This window comes from Neopsephotus bourkii, unplaced genomic scaffold (assembly GCF_033783945.1).
Source record: "Neopsephotus bourkii isolate Nb327-2 ecotype Australia unplaced genomic scaffold, CSIRO-AGI_Nbou_v1 NB_1768, whole genome shotgun sequence".
In the NCBI taxonomy this organism is placed as follows: Eukaryota; Metazoa; Chordata; class Aves; order Psittaciformes; family Psittacidae; genus Neopsephotus; species Neopsephotus bourkii.
The window spans coordinates 760,642-777,478 of NW_026902242.1; the positions used below are offsets into that span (position 1 = coordinate 760,642).

Below are 16,837 nucleotides of genomic sequence, written 5' to 3' on the forward strand. Positions count from 1 at the left end.
TACTAGCACGTGGAAAAATACTGACAGCAGCTATGAGTGCCTCTGTATGTTGAAGTCACTATCACGGGAAGTTGGTTATGTGCTGGTAGGACCCTCATTCTCTGAAACAGACCACAAAGACTATAAAAATCTTAAAATGGCTTTTGAAGAGAAACCTTTGGAATTGCACAACAGTGTAAAACCAGAGACAGAACTCAAGCTTTTTAAAAGCCTAATTACGCAATAATGTACTCTTTATGTAAGCCTCTTCCTTTACAGAATTCCAACTTCTGCTTAAGTCTAACCTATGCTTTTCTTTCGTGTCACCCTGGCTCCTCTCTTTTATGTTCTCTACCTACTAGGCAAATAGTATGAAAGCAAACATTCATAAGTAAATCAAGATCAAAACACGTAACTGCTATTTTTGCCAGCAAGTATGTTTAACTTGGATAAGATCTGCAGTCTCATTGTATTTCACAACCAAGATTACATACAACCAAGTCTCAAGTCCCTTCATTTCACTAACAAGAGTGTCCTAAATAACTTACCTGCAGTGGATTTGCACCTAAGTTTGAGTTTGAAGACTCGATGTCCAGTAATACACATGTCCAAGCTGGTTTACATGTGAAATGCTCAATGTCTGCAGAAATACAGCATGTAAATAACATGGGAGCCTTGTCTTACCATCAAGCGTCTGGTAAAGATGTAGTCCTGCTGGTAAAGGCTTGGCAATACTGAGGATCATGTCTCCTTCCCAAGATTCCAACATCTAATTAGGAAGAATAAAAAGAGTCCAAGAAACAAACTGCCAGCAAGCAATAACTCACAGCACTCAGCATTACAACTCCACTGAGCACTGCTGCAGCCTGGCTACCAAACTCACTGGGTGATAAGTAACAAGTTACAGAGATTTATCTCAACCAGGCCAGGAATGCAGGAAACACTCAAGCATTTAGGACTTGGCCTTTCAGGCCTGTCACCAAAGAGACAAAAGTAGATTCAAGTGGACACTAGCCAGAATGGGAGATACAAGGAAAGCAAACAGTGCTTCCTGACACTGAGTTAGCTTTGATGTAAATCTCTCTAAAAAAGCATGTTATAAATTGGGCTTTTAGTCCCCCTCTAACTATCTTTACTGTTGAAAACTTCTCAATGAGATAAAAATTGCAGCACAAATACCTCTGGAAATCTCCTTGTGGCCCAAGTGAAAACTAAGGATCCAAGTTCATTTAATACAGCAAATACCTGGAATATTGATTGCCGAAGGTCTCCTAGTGTTTTCCTTCTATCAATAGTCAAATCCACAACACTCTCTTTCCAAGTAAGCGCAGGGTGCAAAGCCCCATTGTGAAACGTATAACATGAGCTCAAGTGGAGATGTACATCAATGCCGTTGTTGGCTGAATCACATTCCGCTCTTGGGAAGAAGAACACAGGAGTAAGGCAGGGAATTTAACCCCAATGAATGGCTGTCTTATCTCAGAGATGCTTCTGTGGCCTGAACTGTTACCCTCATGGCTAAATTGACTGCCACATTCTGTGCTTCTTCAAGAAGTATGCAAAGAGGTGTTCAAAGATGACGTGTAATACAGAGACATCCTCCACATAAGCACTCTTAACAGTATGCTCTGGGTAGTTCTACAACTTAGTCAACATTTCTAAACACTATGACAAACTTGATCTTTAGGGATATGGAGGTTAATAGGGGTTTTCAGACTGTGTTGCTGATCAGTACTCTGTTGAAAGGCAGAGAAAGAACAAGTGCAGTGACACTGATTCAGCACAGGCACAACCATGTCTTCCTCTTTATACCTATACCCTTACAGAATCCCAGCCTGGTTTGTGTTTGAAGGTACCTTAAATCTCATCTGGTTCCAACCCCCTGCCACAGGCAGGGACACCTTCCACTAGAGCAGGTTGCTCCAAGCCCCTGTGTCCAACCTGGCCTTGAGCACTGCCAGGGATGGGGCAGCCACAGCTTCTCTGGGCACCCTGTGCCAGCGCCTCAGCACCCTCACAGGGAAGAACTTCTGCCTAAGAGCTCATCTCAAACTCTCTTGAATCTGGCTCTATTTTGAGTTTCATTCAATTTAAGTCCCTTTGGAGATCTGCAGATTAAGAAAGCTGTTCAAGAGATTGGTACAGCTACATAAATATACCTCTTTTTTTGCAGCTCAGTATTAGCAGCATTCATTTCATTCAGAAGGTGTGTGGGTATTTTGTACCTTGGATTTCCTCGTGCTGCAAAAAATACCATAGGTTAGTTTTACTGAAGCTGCTCAACATGTGTTTGGGCAAACAAGTGATCAAGATGAGATATTACAGTACAGTAACCATTGAAAATTCAGAGCCATAATGTTGTATCCTTTCCTAACAGAGAAAATTAAACTGCAAGATGATTTAACTTCATCCCAGCATTTTTTCCCAAGGGAAACAAATATATCAACACTGTTAGCAACATCTTATATTTCTTCTAGAAGATGTTAGAATCCCAGCCTGGTTTGGGTTGGAAGGGACCTTAGGGCTCCTCCAGTTCCAACCCCTGCCACGCACAGGGACATCTTCCACTAGAGCAGGTTGCTCCAAGCCCCGTCCAACCTGGCCTAAAGTCAGCTACAGCCAACTAATTGGCCACCACCTCCTTGGAGGTAACCTTGTATTCTTCAGTTAACCCTTTCTTCAAATGATCACCAGAAGGAAATCTGTATCTTCAGTTCTTGCAACTATGCCCAACAGCCTTTACCCTCCCGAAAACAAAGTGCCAATGAAGCTGGCCCCCAGAACATAAAGATGAGCTTTGTGTACCTTCAGGTGGCCTTTTTAACTGAGATTTGCGATAGAACAGCATGTAGGCACTCTCTTTCCCCTCAAATTGTTTCTCAATATCCTTTTCCTTGATGGGCTGAACTTTGGAATCATTCAGATCAAACCAATGACAACCAGCAGAACTGTCCTTTAGCCTTGGAGGGATTTTCTCTGAGTCCCACTGGACATCATTCTTCTGAGGAGGGCTTTGGAGATCCTTGCCTTGAAAATCTGACTTAACAGTGAGCTTGTGTTTTTCCTTCAGACCAACCTTGTTTTCATCAGGGCTGAACTCAAAAATCTGAGGATGATTCTGCAGATACTAAAACAAAAGCAAAGGCAAGATGAAAAAGAAACCCAGTTTTCAATATAAGCAACCTGAATTGCCTACTTCACATGCTCATCCTCAAATTGACACACAAACCCCATCATTTCAAACTTGGGTTTATGACGCTTCCACATGTATTTCATAGAATCCCAGACTGGTTTGGGTTGAAGAGACCTTAAAGCTCATCCAGTTCCAACCCCCTGCCATGGGCAGGGACACCTTCCACTAGAGCAGGTTGCTCCAAGCCCCTGTGTCCAACCTGGCCTTGAACACTGCCAGGGATGGGGCAGCCACAGCTTCTCTGGGCACCCTGTGCCAGTGCCTCAGCACCCTCACAAGGACGAGCTTCTGCTTTATCTCCAACCTGAACTTCCCCTCTTTCAGTTTGAACCCATCACCCCTTGTCCTATCACTCCAGTCCCTGATGAAGATTCCCTCTCCAGCATCCTTGTATCCCCCTTCAGACACTGGAAGCTGCTCTGAGGTCTCCACACAGCTTCTTTTCCCCAGACTGAACAGCCCCAGTGTTCTCAGCCTGGCTCCATACAGGAGCCACTCCAACCTCTACTTATCCTCATGGCCCTCCCTTGGACTTGCTCCAACAGCTCTATGTCCTTCTTATGCCGAGGACACCAAAAGAGGACACCAGAACTGCACACAGTGCTCCAAGTGGGGTCTCACAAGAGCAGAGTGACCTCTTTTACACGTTCTACCTTGCTAGTCCAAGGACCAGCACTTGCAATTATCATCCTACTACTATTCAAATAGGAATAGAAATGGAAAGTGATCTTAAGAGTACAAAAGAAACTCACATACATGCACATTACCTTTCGTAATGGTCCATACTGCTTTCGGTACTTCTTATTCCAGGACACCCCTTTCTTCTCTGATAATTTCTGCCCCAATTGATCCACAGGTATTTGTTTAGCTTCTTCCTACAAAAAACAAAATTGAAAATGAGGATAACGAAGGTTACAAAAGCCAAGGGACACACACACAGGTATCTAGTTCTGAAGTGCTTCCTGTTTGTTAACAAGCCAATGTCACACCACCTCTTGCAACAGCTTCAGTAAGCACTTAAATACTCAGAAAGGGCCCTTAGTGAATGAAGGACCTCTTACTAGCATTAAAGCAGGTTAAGTTACAAGTTTTATATGCTTCACAATGCTCTGAAGAGTTCTGTACACATAAACCTGCCCACTTGTGCAAAAACTACCACCACCTCCTAGGGTTCCCACTATCAAAATCAAAGGAATAAACTCTTTACATACCATACCTCTGACAAAATCCCTTTTAAGACTGCCAATGGGTCTTCTATTTCTTTGGCATATTCGGTATCTGTTAAAGCCTTATCTTCAATCAACTTATCCTCTTCTTCCTGTAAAGGAAAAAGACGACTCACAAATAGTGTTGTTTCACATGCAGGACTGGGAGTTCATTATAGTCTGTTAAAGTTAGCAGGCATAATTTCAGAGTAGGAAGCAGTTGTGATAAGCCGACTCTGCCACCTGCTATTTACTGAATTGTGGCATTCAGAATCTATTTTCGTTCTCTTAAACAAAAAAAGATCATTTGTGATATTTACGAACAGGCATCTGGAGTCATCCACTACAATAACTGTGCTGGTCTTGAGTAAAGATAGGATTCATGCAGGAAGGAAAAACTGAGCCTGAGACCCCTGCCTTGCAGCACTGTGTGCAATTCTGGTGTCCTTAGTGTCTGCAGGCTACAAAGATGCTGAAGAGGGACTCTTCATCAGGGACTGTAGCGACAGGACCAAGGAGGGATGGGATCAAACTGAAACTGGGGGAGTTCAGGTTGGAGATAAGGCAGAAGCTCTTCCCTGTGAGGGTGCTGAGGCGCTGGCACAGGGTGCCCAGAGAAGCTGTGGCTGCCCCATCCCTGGCAGTGTTCAAGGCCAGGTTGGACACAGGGGCTTGGAGCAACCTGCTCTAGTGAAAGGTGTCCCTGCCCATGGCAGGGGGTTGGAGCTGGATGATCTTAAGCTCCTTTCCAACCCAAATCACTTTGTGATTCCATGATTTCTATGTGAGACAGTTCAGCAAATCAGAAAGCTACAGTCTGCAACAAAATCTTGACAGACATTGCATACTGTGCAAAACGAGCCTTCTCCATGAGGGAAGAGACCAAATGCCTCACTCAAATACTAATTATTTGGATGTACACTTCATCCATTACCTCTTAATGCTTTTCTGAAAAATGAGACCTATCAAGCAAGGTAAAAAAAAGCCTTTATGACTTACTTGTAACTGCCAGTTTCCTAGGTCATCCACATCTCTGACATAAACATGATAGTGTCCTCCATAGCAGCCACCTTTGTGTATAATAACAGAGAAGAGCTCATACATGTACTCTGAATCATCCATTTCAGTCTTTAAAAAGAAAAACAATAATAGTAACAATAACACATCAGTAAGTCTTTCACACAAGGCCTCTTTTACACCATCAGCATCACTTCAGGTACTTCTGAAGGTGCATTTGCATGTGCAGACTGAAATGGCTTTTCAGCACTGAGGAACACAAGTATGGACTGACACAAACCACGGACCAAGATAAAGGCTCCTTAAGCAACCTTCTAAGCATGATTCTGAACAACATTGGAAATTCAAGGTTTAAAACAATGACATATTGCTGTAATAAGGGAATACCTCAACCTGTTTGTTCTAAACCAGGCTTATTTTGCAGCAAAGACTAGAGAAAAACAAGCAACACATTTATATGCACAAAGCACATAGAGGGGAAAGACCTTCCTCAAATGCAAACACAGAAGTTTGCAAGCTTGTACTGCAACATCTCAGTAAGAAAATGTCTTTTTCAATACTAGTGCCTTCATGAAGTATATACTTTATATATTTTCAAGCTCTATTTATAATCAAAATACAGAGGTATGATGCAAAGACAGATCCTTCAGAAAAATCAGGTAACTCCAAGCACATAAACCGTATTAAAACATAGCTGAATTTCTCCACAATGTTATCAGGCAATACCAATACAAAAACCAGTTGGATTTCATTTCGAGGTGATAAACTTCCTTTCAAGGGAATGTCAGGTTAAGCTCTAAATAATGATTACACCCTTTCCCTTCACATAACTACAAGGTACTTCCCACTCAGTCAGAAAACGGCCTTTTGAAAACAAACTGGAATTCCAAAGATTTAGAATAAAGGACAGAGGAGAAACCCACAAAGCTTCTCAAATACCCTTTCCCTGACAAAATGCCAATTAAAACAGAACTTGACCTTGAGATATTAGTTCCCAGCTGAATACATAGAAACTCCAACATGTTTAACAGTACAAACCTGCTCACAGAAAGGCCTCAGGTTTATCTGGCTGGGGAACGTGTAGCAGCTCGTCTCCTTGTATCGCTCACACTTCTCAAAGTCAAAGTTAAATCTCAGGAGGGAGATGGTGAGGAAGGGTGGCAGCTTGCGCAGTTTAGCAGACTGGAAAGCAATTTAAACACACTGTCAGCAGTTAGAACAAAAGAGGGTTTCCCCCTTGCTGTGCCCAGCTATTCTTTAACAAAGCTTCATTACAAGAAGTCAGTGTATTCAGTTTTAAAACGTCTTCTCAATTCCCTATTCCAATTTCCCTCCCAACTACATATCCTAAAAGCAATGCACATCTTTCCCCTCTGTTAAGCCTTACAACTTCCTCAGTCATCACCACTCCTATCCTTTATCCTGCTACAGAAAATAAAGGAGGATGTTGCTGAAATTCTATTCAATAACTCCATTTCCATAACCTACAGGTTTCTGGTGTGAGGATTTTCTTGGATCTTCCCTAAGAATCAACTGCCCCAAACACCTGAGTTTGTGAAGTTGGAGTAAATAGCATCTTCCCAGCCCCTGCCACCAACTGGCAGGAGGTTTACATTAGATCTTAGAAATAAGTTCTTCCCTGTGAAGGGCTTTTGACAAGGGCCTGTAGGAACAGGACAAGGAGAATGGTTTTAACCTGCCAGAGGGAAGACTCAAATGAGCTCTTAGGCAGAAGCTCTTCCCTGTGAGGGTGCTGAGGCGCTGGCACAGGATGCCCAGAGAAGCTGTGGCTGACCCATCCCTGGCAGTGCTCAGGGCCAAGCTGGACCCACAACATCCCTACAGTCAGACACAGAGCAACCAAGCAAGAGTTAAGAGTTCATTTATACAGAAGAGTACCTTCAAGGCAGGAAAGCCAACATAATCCCTTTTAATATGGAAAAACATCAACCAAGATCAAATAACTTCAGGCATGAGCACATAAGGAACCCTGGTGTGAAATGAAACCAACCATCTTGTATCACCTCTGAATGCAAGTGTGGATTCAGTGAACACACTTCTGAGCCCTTCCAATGTCTCCAACCAACTCTTCATTTGCAGAGACATAACAGCCTCCCAGGAATACACATATGTATTAGAAAACCCTTGAATTAGGTATTCCATTTGCATCACTTGTGAAGACTATATTGCAGAGCTTACTGGCAACAAAGGATTTTGCAAGTTCTCCCCAAGTTAGGTTGAAAAATCAGACTGTACCATGGATATTTGATCAATTCTGGAACATGAGATTCTTAAACTCATCTCTAGAGGCCAAGACAAAAAAAGGGGGAAGAATACATCCAAAGACCCACAGAGTACTGCAGGGAGGGATGAATGGAGTGGATTGGTATTGGCCATCTTGCCTTTGAAACCGGCTAGCTGTGGGCAGGTGGGCACACTGCTGGGCTTCCTAATGCTGCCAACGAGTCTGGAATGACCCAGTTGGCACCTCACCTGCTGCCAGAGCACTCTCTTAGCACTAGAGCCTGCGATGATCACACACACTGCACCAGCAGAGCCACAGGCACCACTCATGCTGACACAACATCCCTCCTCCTTGATCCAGCCTTTCAGCACAGCTCCTCTCCATTGACCTTGTCCATCCACACCTCAGCATCCCCCAGCTATGTGGCTTCCTACCCGAGTTCGGAGTTCCCACTGCATGAGCACATGTAAGAGGTAAGCAACTACCCTGCGCTCCCTTGAACCCAGCAAAGTTTAATGCAACCAAGCCCTTGCAACCAAGCCATGAGTCACTGATTAACTTGCCTGGCCTTGGCTTGCCTTTGCACCCACTCCTGCATCCAGAGGGCTGCAAGGTTTGGATGGCACTCATCCTGCTGCAGAAGAATCCCAGCAGTAGGGCAAAGAGCTTTCTTGTTGTGAAGAGGGCAAAGTATATCAAAGGCAGAGTGCACTAACAGCCTATGCTTGCTTTCCCTTCACAAAAAATAGTGGGATTAATAGGAAAAAAAGACATGACATGAAAAACTAACACAGAAGAAAAGCAAATACCACTTTTTTCTGGGTAAATGCAATTCAAGGACCTACAAGTCCCATAAAGCTTTCACTAGGCTGCCCTTCCCTGGCCCTGGCTAAGGGGACAGACAACAAGTCACATAAGAGGTCTTTAATTTAATGACGCTGTTGCAGAAACCAGTCCAAACTGTTGTAAAGCAACAAAGAGGCCAAGCTGTCAGCACGAGGATGCTGCAGGCTGCACTGGCATACAGACAGTTACCAGTGTTAGCAGCCAGGCTACCACTTCACAAAGCACGAAGTGTCACAAATACAACTCTTCTGGAGAATACCGATGTCAGCAAGTGTCAAGCATCTGAAGCTTTCCCAGGGTTCCCAAGGGTGAAGGCAGGGAATTCGGCAGAGACAAGTATTCCAGCGTGGATGCCCCTGAGCTCCTGGGGACCCCTCTCAGTGAACATCACAGACTTAAGGTCAACAGTTCTCCATTGAGCACAAAACTTTGATAATTCAGCACAGGAAAGGGTGGTCACTGTATTTGGCTTTACAAGTAATGAGGAAAACACAACCGAAAACCAACAGATCTCACCCACAGCTGAGGACAGATGAAAGCAGTAAATCATTCACTAGAACAGAAAGACAGTGAATTACAAAGCAGACCACTCAGCATATAAGCCCATCAGCTTCCTTCAAGCTACATCCTGAAGAAAAAGACTTTCCCAGTCCTTATTCTGACCACAGGAACATGACTTTGAGGCTTTGCTCTGCCTGGATTTTCATTCTCATCCTTCCTGGCCTCTCAGATGGAGGGAAACTCCTGGTATTGCCTATGGATAGAAGTCACTGGCTTAGCATGCAGCCACTGGTTGAAAAGCTCAGCGAGAGAGGACATGAAGTGGTGGTGCTTATACCAGAAGTAAGCTGGCAGATGAGAGAGGCACAGGCTTACATGGTGAAAACATACACAGCGTCCTACACATTAGAAGAGCCGAAAGGTTCCTTGCATGAAGACATTCTTATCCACATGAAGGCTATAGCACTACAGAAGATACTGAAAATACCTACTAAAGTGTTACTTTATCAGTGGAAGAACTTGTTCAGTGTCAGGGGAACATGGCAATAGATGGATCAACAGATCCCATTTCTCTGTGCACAGCAACAGTTGTTGATTATTTTCCTCTCTCATGAAGAACCCAAATGGGAGAATTTCCCTGGTTTTCATTATATGGATCTGTTTTAAGCTTTTCTTTATGCTCTAGTGGATCTTTTAGCTCTGAAATGATCAAAGCAATGCCCAAAGCCAGACACAGCAATGGAAACAGAGTTCCTGTTAGCAAACTGAACATTGAGAATCACCCGTGCATTACCTTGGAAGCTTCAACAAGTTTATCACAGGCTCCACAACGATACAAGTTCTCATTCTCAAAGTGCTCTTCTTCCACATATGCATTCCACAGGGCCTCTTCCAAGCCAGCAACGCCTTTTACTGCCACAGTTAGGTCTAAGAAATCTTCCTATGCAGAAGTACAAGAGAAAAAGAAGGTAAAACACACCTTTTTTAAATTACAGGAAGCACAAAAGACTCTAAAGAAATGTTACTGTTGTTACCTCACTGTTCAGCTCTCTGCTAACTACATCGACTAAAGGCAATCCTTGCAAACTCAGAAGATGCAATACCACTTGTTTTGTCACCTCTAAGTCACACATTTAGGTGGTTTAGAAAGTGCCAGCCAAGACTTAAAGTCATGCATAATAGTCTTGTGTTCAAGTGTGCAGTGCCCTAACCAACACACAGTACCCAGGTTCAACATGACCACCAGTGACACTCAAGAAAGATGTCCTGATTTTTGGAGTTTAAAACCCCAAGAACTTTTGACAGGATCTTCAAGCGACTGAACACAAACCTCTCCTGGAGCACTGTGTGGCTTTACCTGTCTCTCACTGATGTTCTTGCATTCTTTACACACAATCTGGTTGACAACAATCCCATGGTACAGTCGGTTAATAAGGTCATGACCTGAAGTCCCCACAAGGGATGTTTCCAAAGCACTGAAGAGGATCCGATTCAATTCCTGCACATCATGCTGCCTCATCTCCTGCAGGATGAAACCAGAACAACTTCAACAGTGTCATCTGCTTTCCTTATTGCTTAAGTATGTTAAGCGTGACAAAGACAGCTGCGACAATGACTACCAATGCATTTACTTCCTTGAGTAGTAAATTGCTACCTTTATTATTGTTATTCTTAATTTAGATATGCTCGAGTTACTACAAGAACATAAACTATAACCCACATAGGACACTTTCACTTGAATGGACTGAGACTAAACCCTAAGATGAGTTACAAAGTTCAATTCAGGTAAGAATATCAAGTATTTGAGGACTAGGCCCCTAATTATTGTTGAATAATAACCTGTAAAAACACAAAGGAAAAGCTACTGAAATCGTACCTAACACCAAATTTCTTCTGTTGCTTGCTGTAAACTGGTATGTACTTCATAGAATGGTTTGTGTCAGAAGGGACCTTAAAGCTCATTCAGTTCCAACCCCCTGCCACAGGCAAGGACATCTTCCACTACAGCAGATTGCTCCAAGCCCCTGTGTCCAACCTGGCCTTGAACACTGCCAGGGATGGGGCAGCCACAGCTTCTCTGGGAACCCTGTGCCAGCGCCTCAGCACCCTCACAGGGAAGAGCTTCTGCCTAAGAGCTCATCTCAATCTCCCCTGTTCTGGCAGGTTAAACCCATTCCCCTTGTCCTGTCCCTACAGGCCCTTCCCAAACCCTTCTCCAGGTTTCCTGCAGCCCCTTTATGCACTGGAGCTGCTCTAAGGTCTCCCCTTCAGGAGCCTTCTCTTCTCCAGGCTCCAGAGCAGAGCTGCTCCAGCCTTCGCAGCATCTCTGTGGCCACCCTTGGACTCGCTCCAGCAGCTCCACATCCTTCTTGTGCCGTTGCCCCAGAGCTGGATCAGGACTGCGGGGGGGGTCTCCCCAGAGCACAGCAGAGGGGCAGGATCCCCTTCCTGAGCTGCTGCTCACACTCTGGGGGTGCAGCCCAGCACACGGGGGAGTTCTGGGCTCAAGCGCACATTGAAGCCGGGTCACGGGGAGCTTCTCCTCACCCAACACCCCCAAGTCCTTCTCTTCAGGGCTGCTCTCAATCCAGTTCCCACCCATGTGTAAACAACAGTATACAATACTGTTCATACATATACAATTCAATGCTATCTCCACAACCTGAAGTATTTTAAGATATTTCTTAAATATTAGACTTAGAAAATAAATCTTCATTCAGGAGAAGTTCTCAGTGCTGGTGTCACTGACGGTAACTGTACCTCATGACTGCTCCAGCCAAAGCTCTCTGTAAGGTCTGTTGTAGATGCGGCCTGCTGGTCCAAGAGCAAAAGCTGAGCAAATAACCGCTGAAGTTGTAATGGAATTATTCGAACCTAGAAACAAAACCCAAAATATAGCCAAGAGATGAGAAAGGGTCCTCAAACCCTTTATTTCAATAAAGAGAAAAATCATTTCATACAAAGCATGTAATAAACCATCACTGTCTATTGCTTTTAGAACACAGGTTACTCAATTCAGAACAAAACATCAGAGCTTGCTCCCAAAAATCTAGTGTTTCATCACACTCATCCAAATACAGCCATGGAAGATGGGTTTTGCAGATCTGCAAAGATTAATTCACTATAGAAAAAAAAAAAAGGACAACTTTCTCTGCTATTTGCCATAATAGCAAACCCCAACAACAGAGCTGCAACAACATCATGACGTACAGATTTAATATATGCTACTCCTTGGTCAGTAACGGATTTGGTGGGACACATACAACATATGAGATGGGAAGGAGAACAGTTCACGTCACAAGCTAATGTCACATTGATCAGCTCCCTATAGTTATCTTGGATTTGCAAAGAAATACATTTTCCGAGCAACCAGTTGCATCACTTTAACCTGAGAATTAAGGAATGAAATTTTGTAATCAGCTTTAGGAAGCACTTTTGAAACAGCGATTAAATTCCAGTCCTGTTCCACCTTGCGCATAGGTGAGCTGTTAAACCTTCAGAGAGGCTGAGTGCAGGCATCTGGGCTGCACATATTATTTAGTTAGATTTTTATTTAAACTGGTGACAAGTATTTCCTACGGAGCCAGGCTGAGAGGGCTGGGCTGGGTCAGTCTGGAGAAGAGAAGGCTCCTGAAGGGGAGACCTTAGAGCAGCTCCAGTGCCTAAAGGGGCTACAGGAAACCTGGAGAGGGGCTTTGGACAAGAGCCTGTAGGGACAGGACAAGGGGAATGGCTTTAACCTGTCAGAACAGGGGAGACTGAGATGAGCTCTTAGGCAGAAGCTCTTCCCTGTGAGGGTGCTGAGGCGCTGGCACAGGGTGCCCAGAGAAGCTGTGGCTGCCCCATCCCTGGCAGTGTTCAAGGCCAGGTTGGACACAGGGGCTTGGAGCAACCTGCTCTAGTGGAAGGTGTCCCTGCCTGCGGCAGGGGGCTGGAATTGGGCCATCTTTAAGTTCCCTTCAACCCAAACCACTCAGCGATTCTATGAATTAACATTCAGCTGTGGCTAATGAGAATAAAAAGTTAAATACCTTTGCATCTGGCTTACTGCTATCATCCAGAGTCCCAAGTTCTTCAGGTCCTAGAGAGAAGAGCGCTTCTGCAATTGAAAAGAAAAATGCCTATTTAAAAAGAAGACAATATCCCCTCTTTAGAGATTTATTGTGTTTTAAATGCCAGGCATTTTTGGCAACTGAAACATTTAACAACATTTCTGGACATCATTCAACTTTGCAACTGGTTAAAGCTACAACAATCAAGCAGAATTAAGCATGAAGTTGTTCAATGGCAAAGTATCTTCTCATGAATCAGGGGCTGCATTAAGAAAAGGAACACCACTTTACAGACAGCAATAACCTTTCTGTGTTTGCAGTGTTTCTTTACCATTAACAAATGCAAGCCACTGTAAAATATCAATTCCAACCTTATTTTAAGACCAGTTTGGACACATTACCTCGAAATTCAGGTGTGAAAAGCAGGGTCTGCAGAAGGGAATTGAGGTAGCAGGTCCCACCCTGGTTTTTGATACCACTTAGGTTGGTGAAATCCCTGGGAGCTGGAGGCTCAGAATCTCTGGGCTTTGATTTCTTCCCTTTCCCACAATGATTGTTGGAAATAAACGAAAAATCCTCTTCAAATAAATCCCCAAACATTGTGAAGGTAAAAGAGTCCTTTAAAAATATGAAACAATGTGTTTACTATTAAAAAAAGGCAATTGAATGCATCCATCTCTAATCCTCCAAGATGAACCTCTCAGCCCTGACTGAAGAATTTGTTTCATCTCATTCTAGTCATTCTAAAAATTAATGTCAGATCCATACAAAAGCATGCACTAATTTAACAAAAAAGGAGTGAATTCAAAGCATTTATTTGGTGAGGCACTGGAATAGGTTGCCCAAGGAGGCTGTGAATGCTCCATCCCTGGAAGTGTTCAAGGCCAGGTTAGATGAGGCCTTGGGTAATATGGTTTAGAGCGAGGTGTTCCTGCCCATGGCAGGGGGGTTGGAACTTGATGATCTTAAGGTCCTTTCCAACCCTAACTATTCTATGGTAGCACAGGCCTGAACAGCCTTTTAACCAGAAGCAAATAGATCACATTTCAATCTGGATCAGTAAAATCACAGACAGCAAAACAAACAGGTCCTTCTAAACAATCCAGCATTAACTAGTGTTCAAGTTGCCCTGTTCCCTGTGGGAAAGGTGCGTAAAGCCTCTCAAATTGTTCACACTCAACCACTCTCTCAACAAATCTATGCACAGAAGTAATTTGTCCCTACTATTGGCCATAAGGTAAGTGTAAAAACAGCACTGTATTTTTTATAATTTCTATGAAAACATTATCTTTGCTTTCAGATGGTTGAGCCAGAAATTCAATGCCACTAATTATTATGGAAGTTTTTCCAGTCACTTCTGGAAGTTTTGAAAACTCTTAACACATACCAGGACTCCCAAAGCCGGTTCCATTTGGTTTGTACTTCAGCCCCCCATAACTTTATGTGATTGTAGCTCTTGCATTAGCAGTGTGTAACCAGTGAGTTATCTTGAAGCAGTGAATAGTCATTCCCCTGTTAACCCTCACTCTGTGGGCAATTTTACAGACCTTTATCATATTCCACTCAGACATTTCTTCCCAAGACATTTTCATTCCTACAACTGAACTTGCCCCTATCTTCCATTATCCTTATCTACCTCCTCTGACCCGAGCAGCGATCCAGCCCTTCCCAGTAACTGCCCCCAGTTTCTATCTTGGCCATGATGTGCTGTGGTATGGAACACCCCTTTGGCTAGTTTGGGTCAGGTGTCCTGGCTCTGCTTCCTCCTGGCTTCCCCTGCCCCTCCTCACTGCATGAGACTGAAAAGTCCTTGATCAGAGTAAGCAAAACTTAGCAACAACTAAAAACATTGGTGTGCTATCAGCGTTGTTCTCAGGATGAAGCTAAAAACACAGCATTGCACCAGCTACTAAGAAGGAGGAGGACGACTGTTACACATGAATACAGGACACCCTAAAACTCTTTGTATAAGATAGCATTACATTAAGCACATTCAGTCCTTCCCAAGTAGAAGTTTTTAGGCAAAAGGGTATGCTCAAGAGCAGCTGACTATGAAGAAGCATGGCAGGATTCACTCAGCTTGTTCTAGAACACTTCTTCAGTACTTCCTACAGTAGATGTCCTCTTATAAGCCCCACAAAACATAACAACACAGCTGGAGCCACTTCTTAATGAACATTAAGAAGTTCCTTAACTTCCAGGATGAGACTTGGAGTAACCTGGTCTAGTGGAAGTTGTCATTTAAGCAAAGATTATAACCCTTCCCATTTTTCCCCACTGGAATGCACAACAGCTTCTTCCCAATAGGCTTGTTCACTATAAAGAGGCATGTATCTAGGAGACAGCAATGAACTGACAGTCTACTGTACCCACCTACCCACCCACCGCTCCAGAGAAGGACTTCAGCAGGACAGTGCCAAATCCTCCCTCACTCTTTATTCCTGGATCTTCAAAGCATTGCCAACAGCTTCCTTCCCTTAAAAATAATACACAAATTAGAACCAAACTCTGGATGATGTCTCTAGCTCAACATGCCCACAAAGCTAGGATAACTTACACCACATTGTTTAATAGGGCCTTGCCCTTCCCAAAGTTAGGATAACTCAATGTAAGGAGATCCCTAAGTCCCTGCTTTACATTCATTACGTCTGATGGGAAACTTCTGTGTTGCAACTTGGGTCTGGCACCTCTCATCTTACCCCAGTGCATGCCCTACCAGAATCAGGCTGCACCTATGCTCTCCTCACAGCAGTAAATCATAGACTCAACCAGGTTGGAAAAGACCTTTAAGCTCATCCAGTCCAACCATTCCCCAGCACTGCCAAGGCCACCAAAAACCCATGGCACTGAGGGCCTCATTACACAGTCTGTGAGCACTTGCTGGGGCGGTGACTCCAGCCCTGCCCTGTTCAGCCTGTTCCAATGCCTGAGCACCCTCTGGGGAAGGAATTGCTCCTCATCTCCACTAAACCTCCCCTGGTGCAGCTTGAGCCCATTTCCTCTTGTCCTATTCCTTGTTCTCTGGGAGAAGATCCAGACCCACCTTACCACATCCTCCTTTCAGGAAGCACGATCTCCCTCTCGCCTTCCTGTCTGCAGGCTGAACGCATCCGGCTTCCCCCTCCTCTCTCGACCTCCCGTATGCTCTCCAACACCCTTAGAAGCTGGGCCCAGCGGTGTCACCGGCCCCAACGAGAAGCCGAGGGCCAGTGCCTGCGCCTATGGCCCGCAGCGCTGGAGCTCCCGGGCACGGTCCCCCCTCCGTGGCCAGGACGGACTCACCGCTCAGCGACAGCACTAGAACCAGACACGCTCACACCGCCGCGGCCGCCACCATCTTTGTTGTGGCGCCGCGCAAAGCACTCCGGGACGGGCACGGCTCTGGGGATACACATACCTGGATCGAGCCGCCGCTCCCCTTCCACAGGCCGAGAGTCCCTTCTGCACCAGGCACCAAAGAACCACCGGGCATAGGCACCAATGTGAAGCTAAGAGCGTCCGGCAACGTGGCCCCGGGCGCAAAGCCTGCTGGGAGTCGTAGTGTAGCCCCGCCGGCAGCGGGGCCGCCCCGAGGGGCATGCTGGGAGTTGTAGTTTCTCGCAGCAGCGGCAAGGGGTGGAGTGGAACAGGTTGCCATGGAGACCCTGCGGCCTGCGCTGCCTCGGCGGCCAGGGGTTGGAGCGGGTCCGCTCCTGCTTCAGTGCGATGAGGGGGCTGGTAGAGATGGGACCAACCCAGCTACACCAAAAACCTACCCAACCATCATCAGCCCTACTGGAAAACAAAGATAGGGATATAG

At 44.9% G+C, this 16,837-nt stretch overlaps 1 protein-coding gene across 6 annotated transcripts in view; it reads right to left on the bottom strand.

The window, feature by feature from the left end:
• Window positions 1–16,503, bottom strand: part of TRAF3IP1 (TRAF3 interacting protein 1) — a 76,158-nt gene extending 59,655 nt beyond the window's left edge. For 5 of the 6 annotated variants that reach the window (XR_009729377.1, XM_061379180.1, XM_061379177.1 and 2 more), the window contains exons 1-14: window positions 16,436–16,503; window positions 13,440–13,656; window positions 13,018–13,085; window positions 11,747–11,860; window positions 10,344–10,508; window positions 9,780–9,926; window positions 6,433–6,576; window positions 5,377–5,505; window positions 4,389–4,490; window positions 3,940–4,047; window positions 2,785–3,106; window positions 2,139–2,220; window positions 1,225–1,396; window positions 664–748 (exon numbers count right to left, since the gene is read on the bottom strand). Coding sequence is in view for 5 of the 6 variants with exons in the window: in XM_061379180.1 (XP_061235164.1) it covers window positions 664–748; window positions 1,225–1,396; window positions 2,139–2,220; window positions 2,785–3,106; window positions 3,940–4,047; window positions 4,389–4,490; window positions 5,377–5,505; window positions 6,433–6,576; window positions 9,780–9,926; window positions 10,344–10,508; window positions 11,747–11,860; window positions 13,018–13,085; window positions 13,440–13,638 (1,837 nt within the window). In the remaining variant the exon portion in view is untranslated. The remainder of the gene's footprint in view (window positions 1–663; window positions 749–1,224; window positions 1,397–2,138; window positions 2,221–2,784; window positions 3,107–3,939; window positions 4,048–4,388; window positions 4,491–5,376; window positions 5,506–6,432; window positions 6,577–9,779; window positions 9,927–10,343; window positions 10,509–11,746; window positions 11,861–13,017; window positions 13,086–13,439; window positions 13,657–16,435) is intronic. The other variant, XM_061379178.1, reaches the window with a different exon arrangement.
• Window positions 16,504–16,837: the final 334 nt, after the last annotated feature.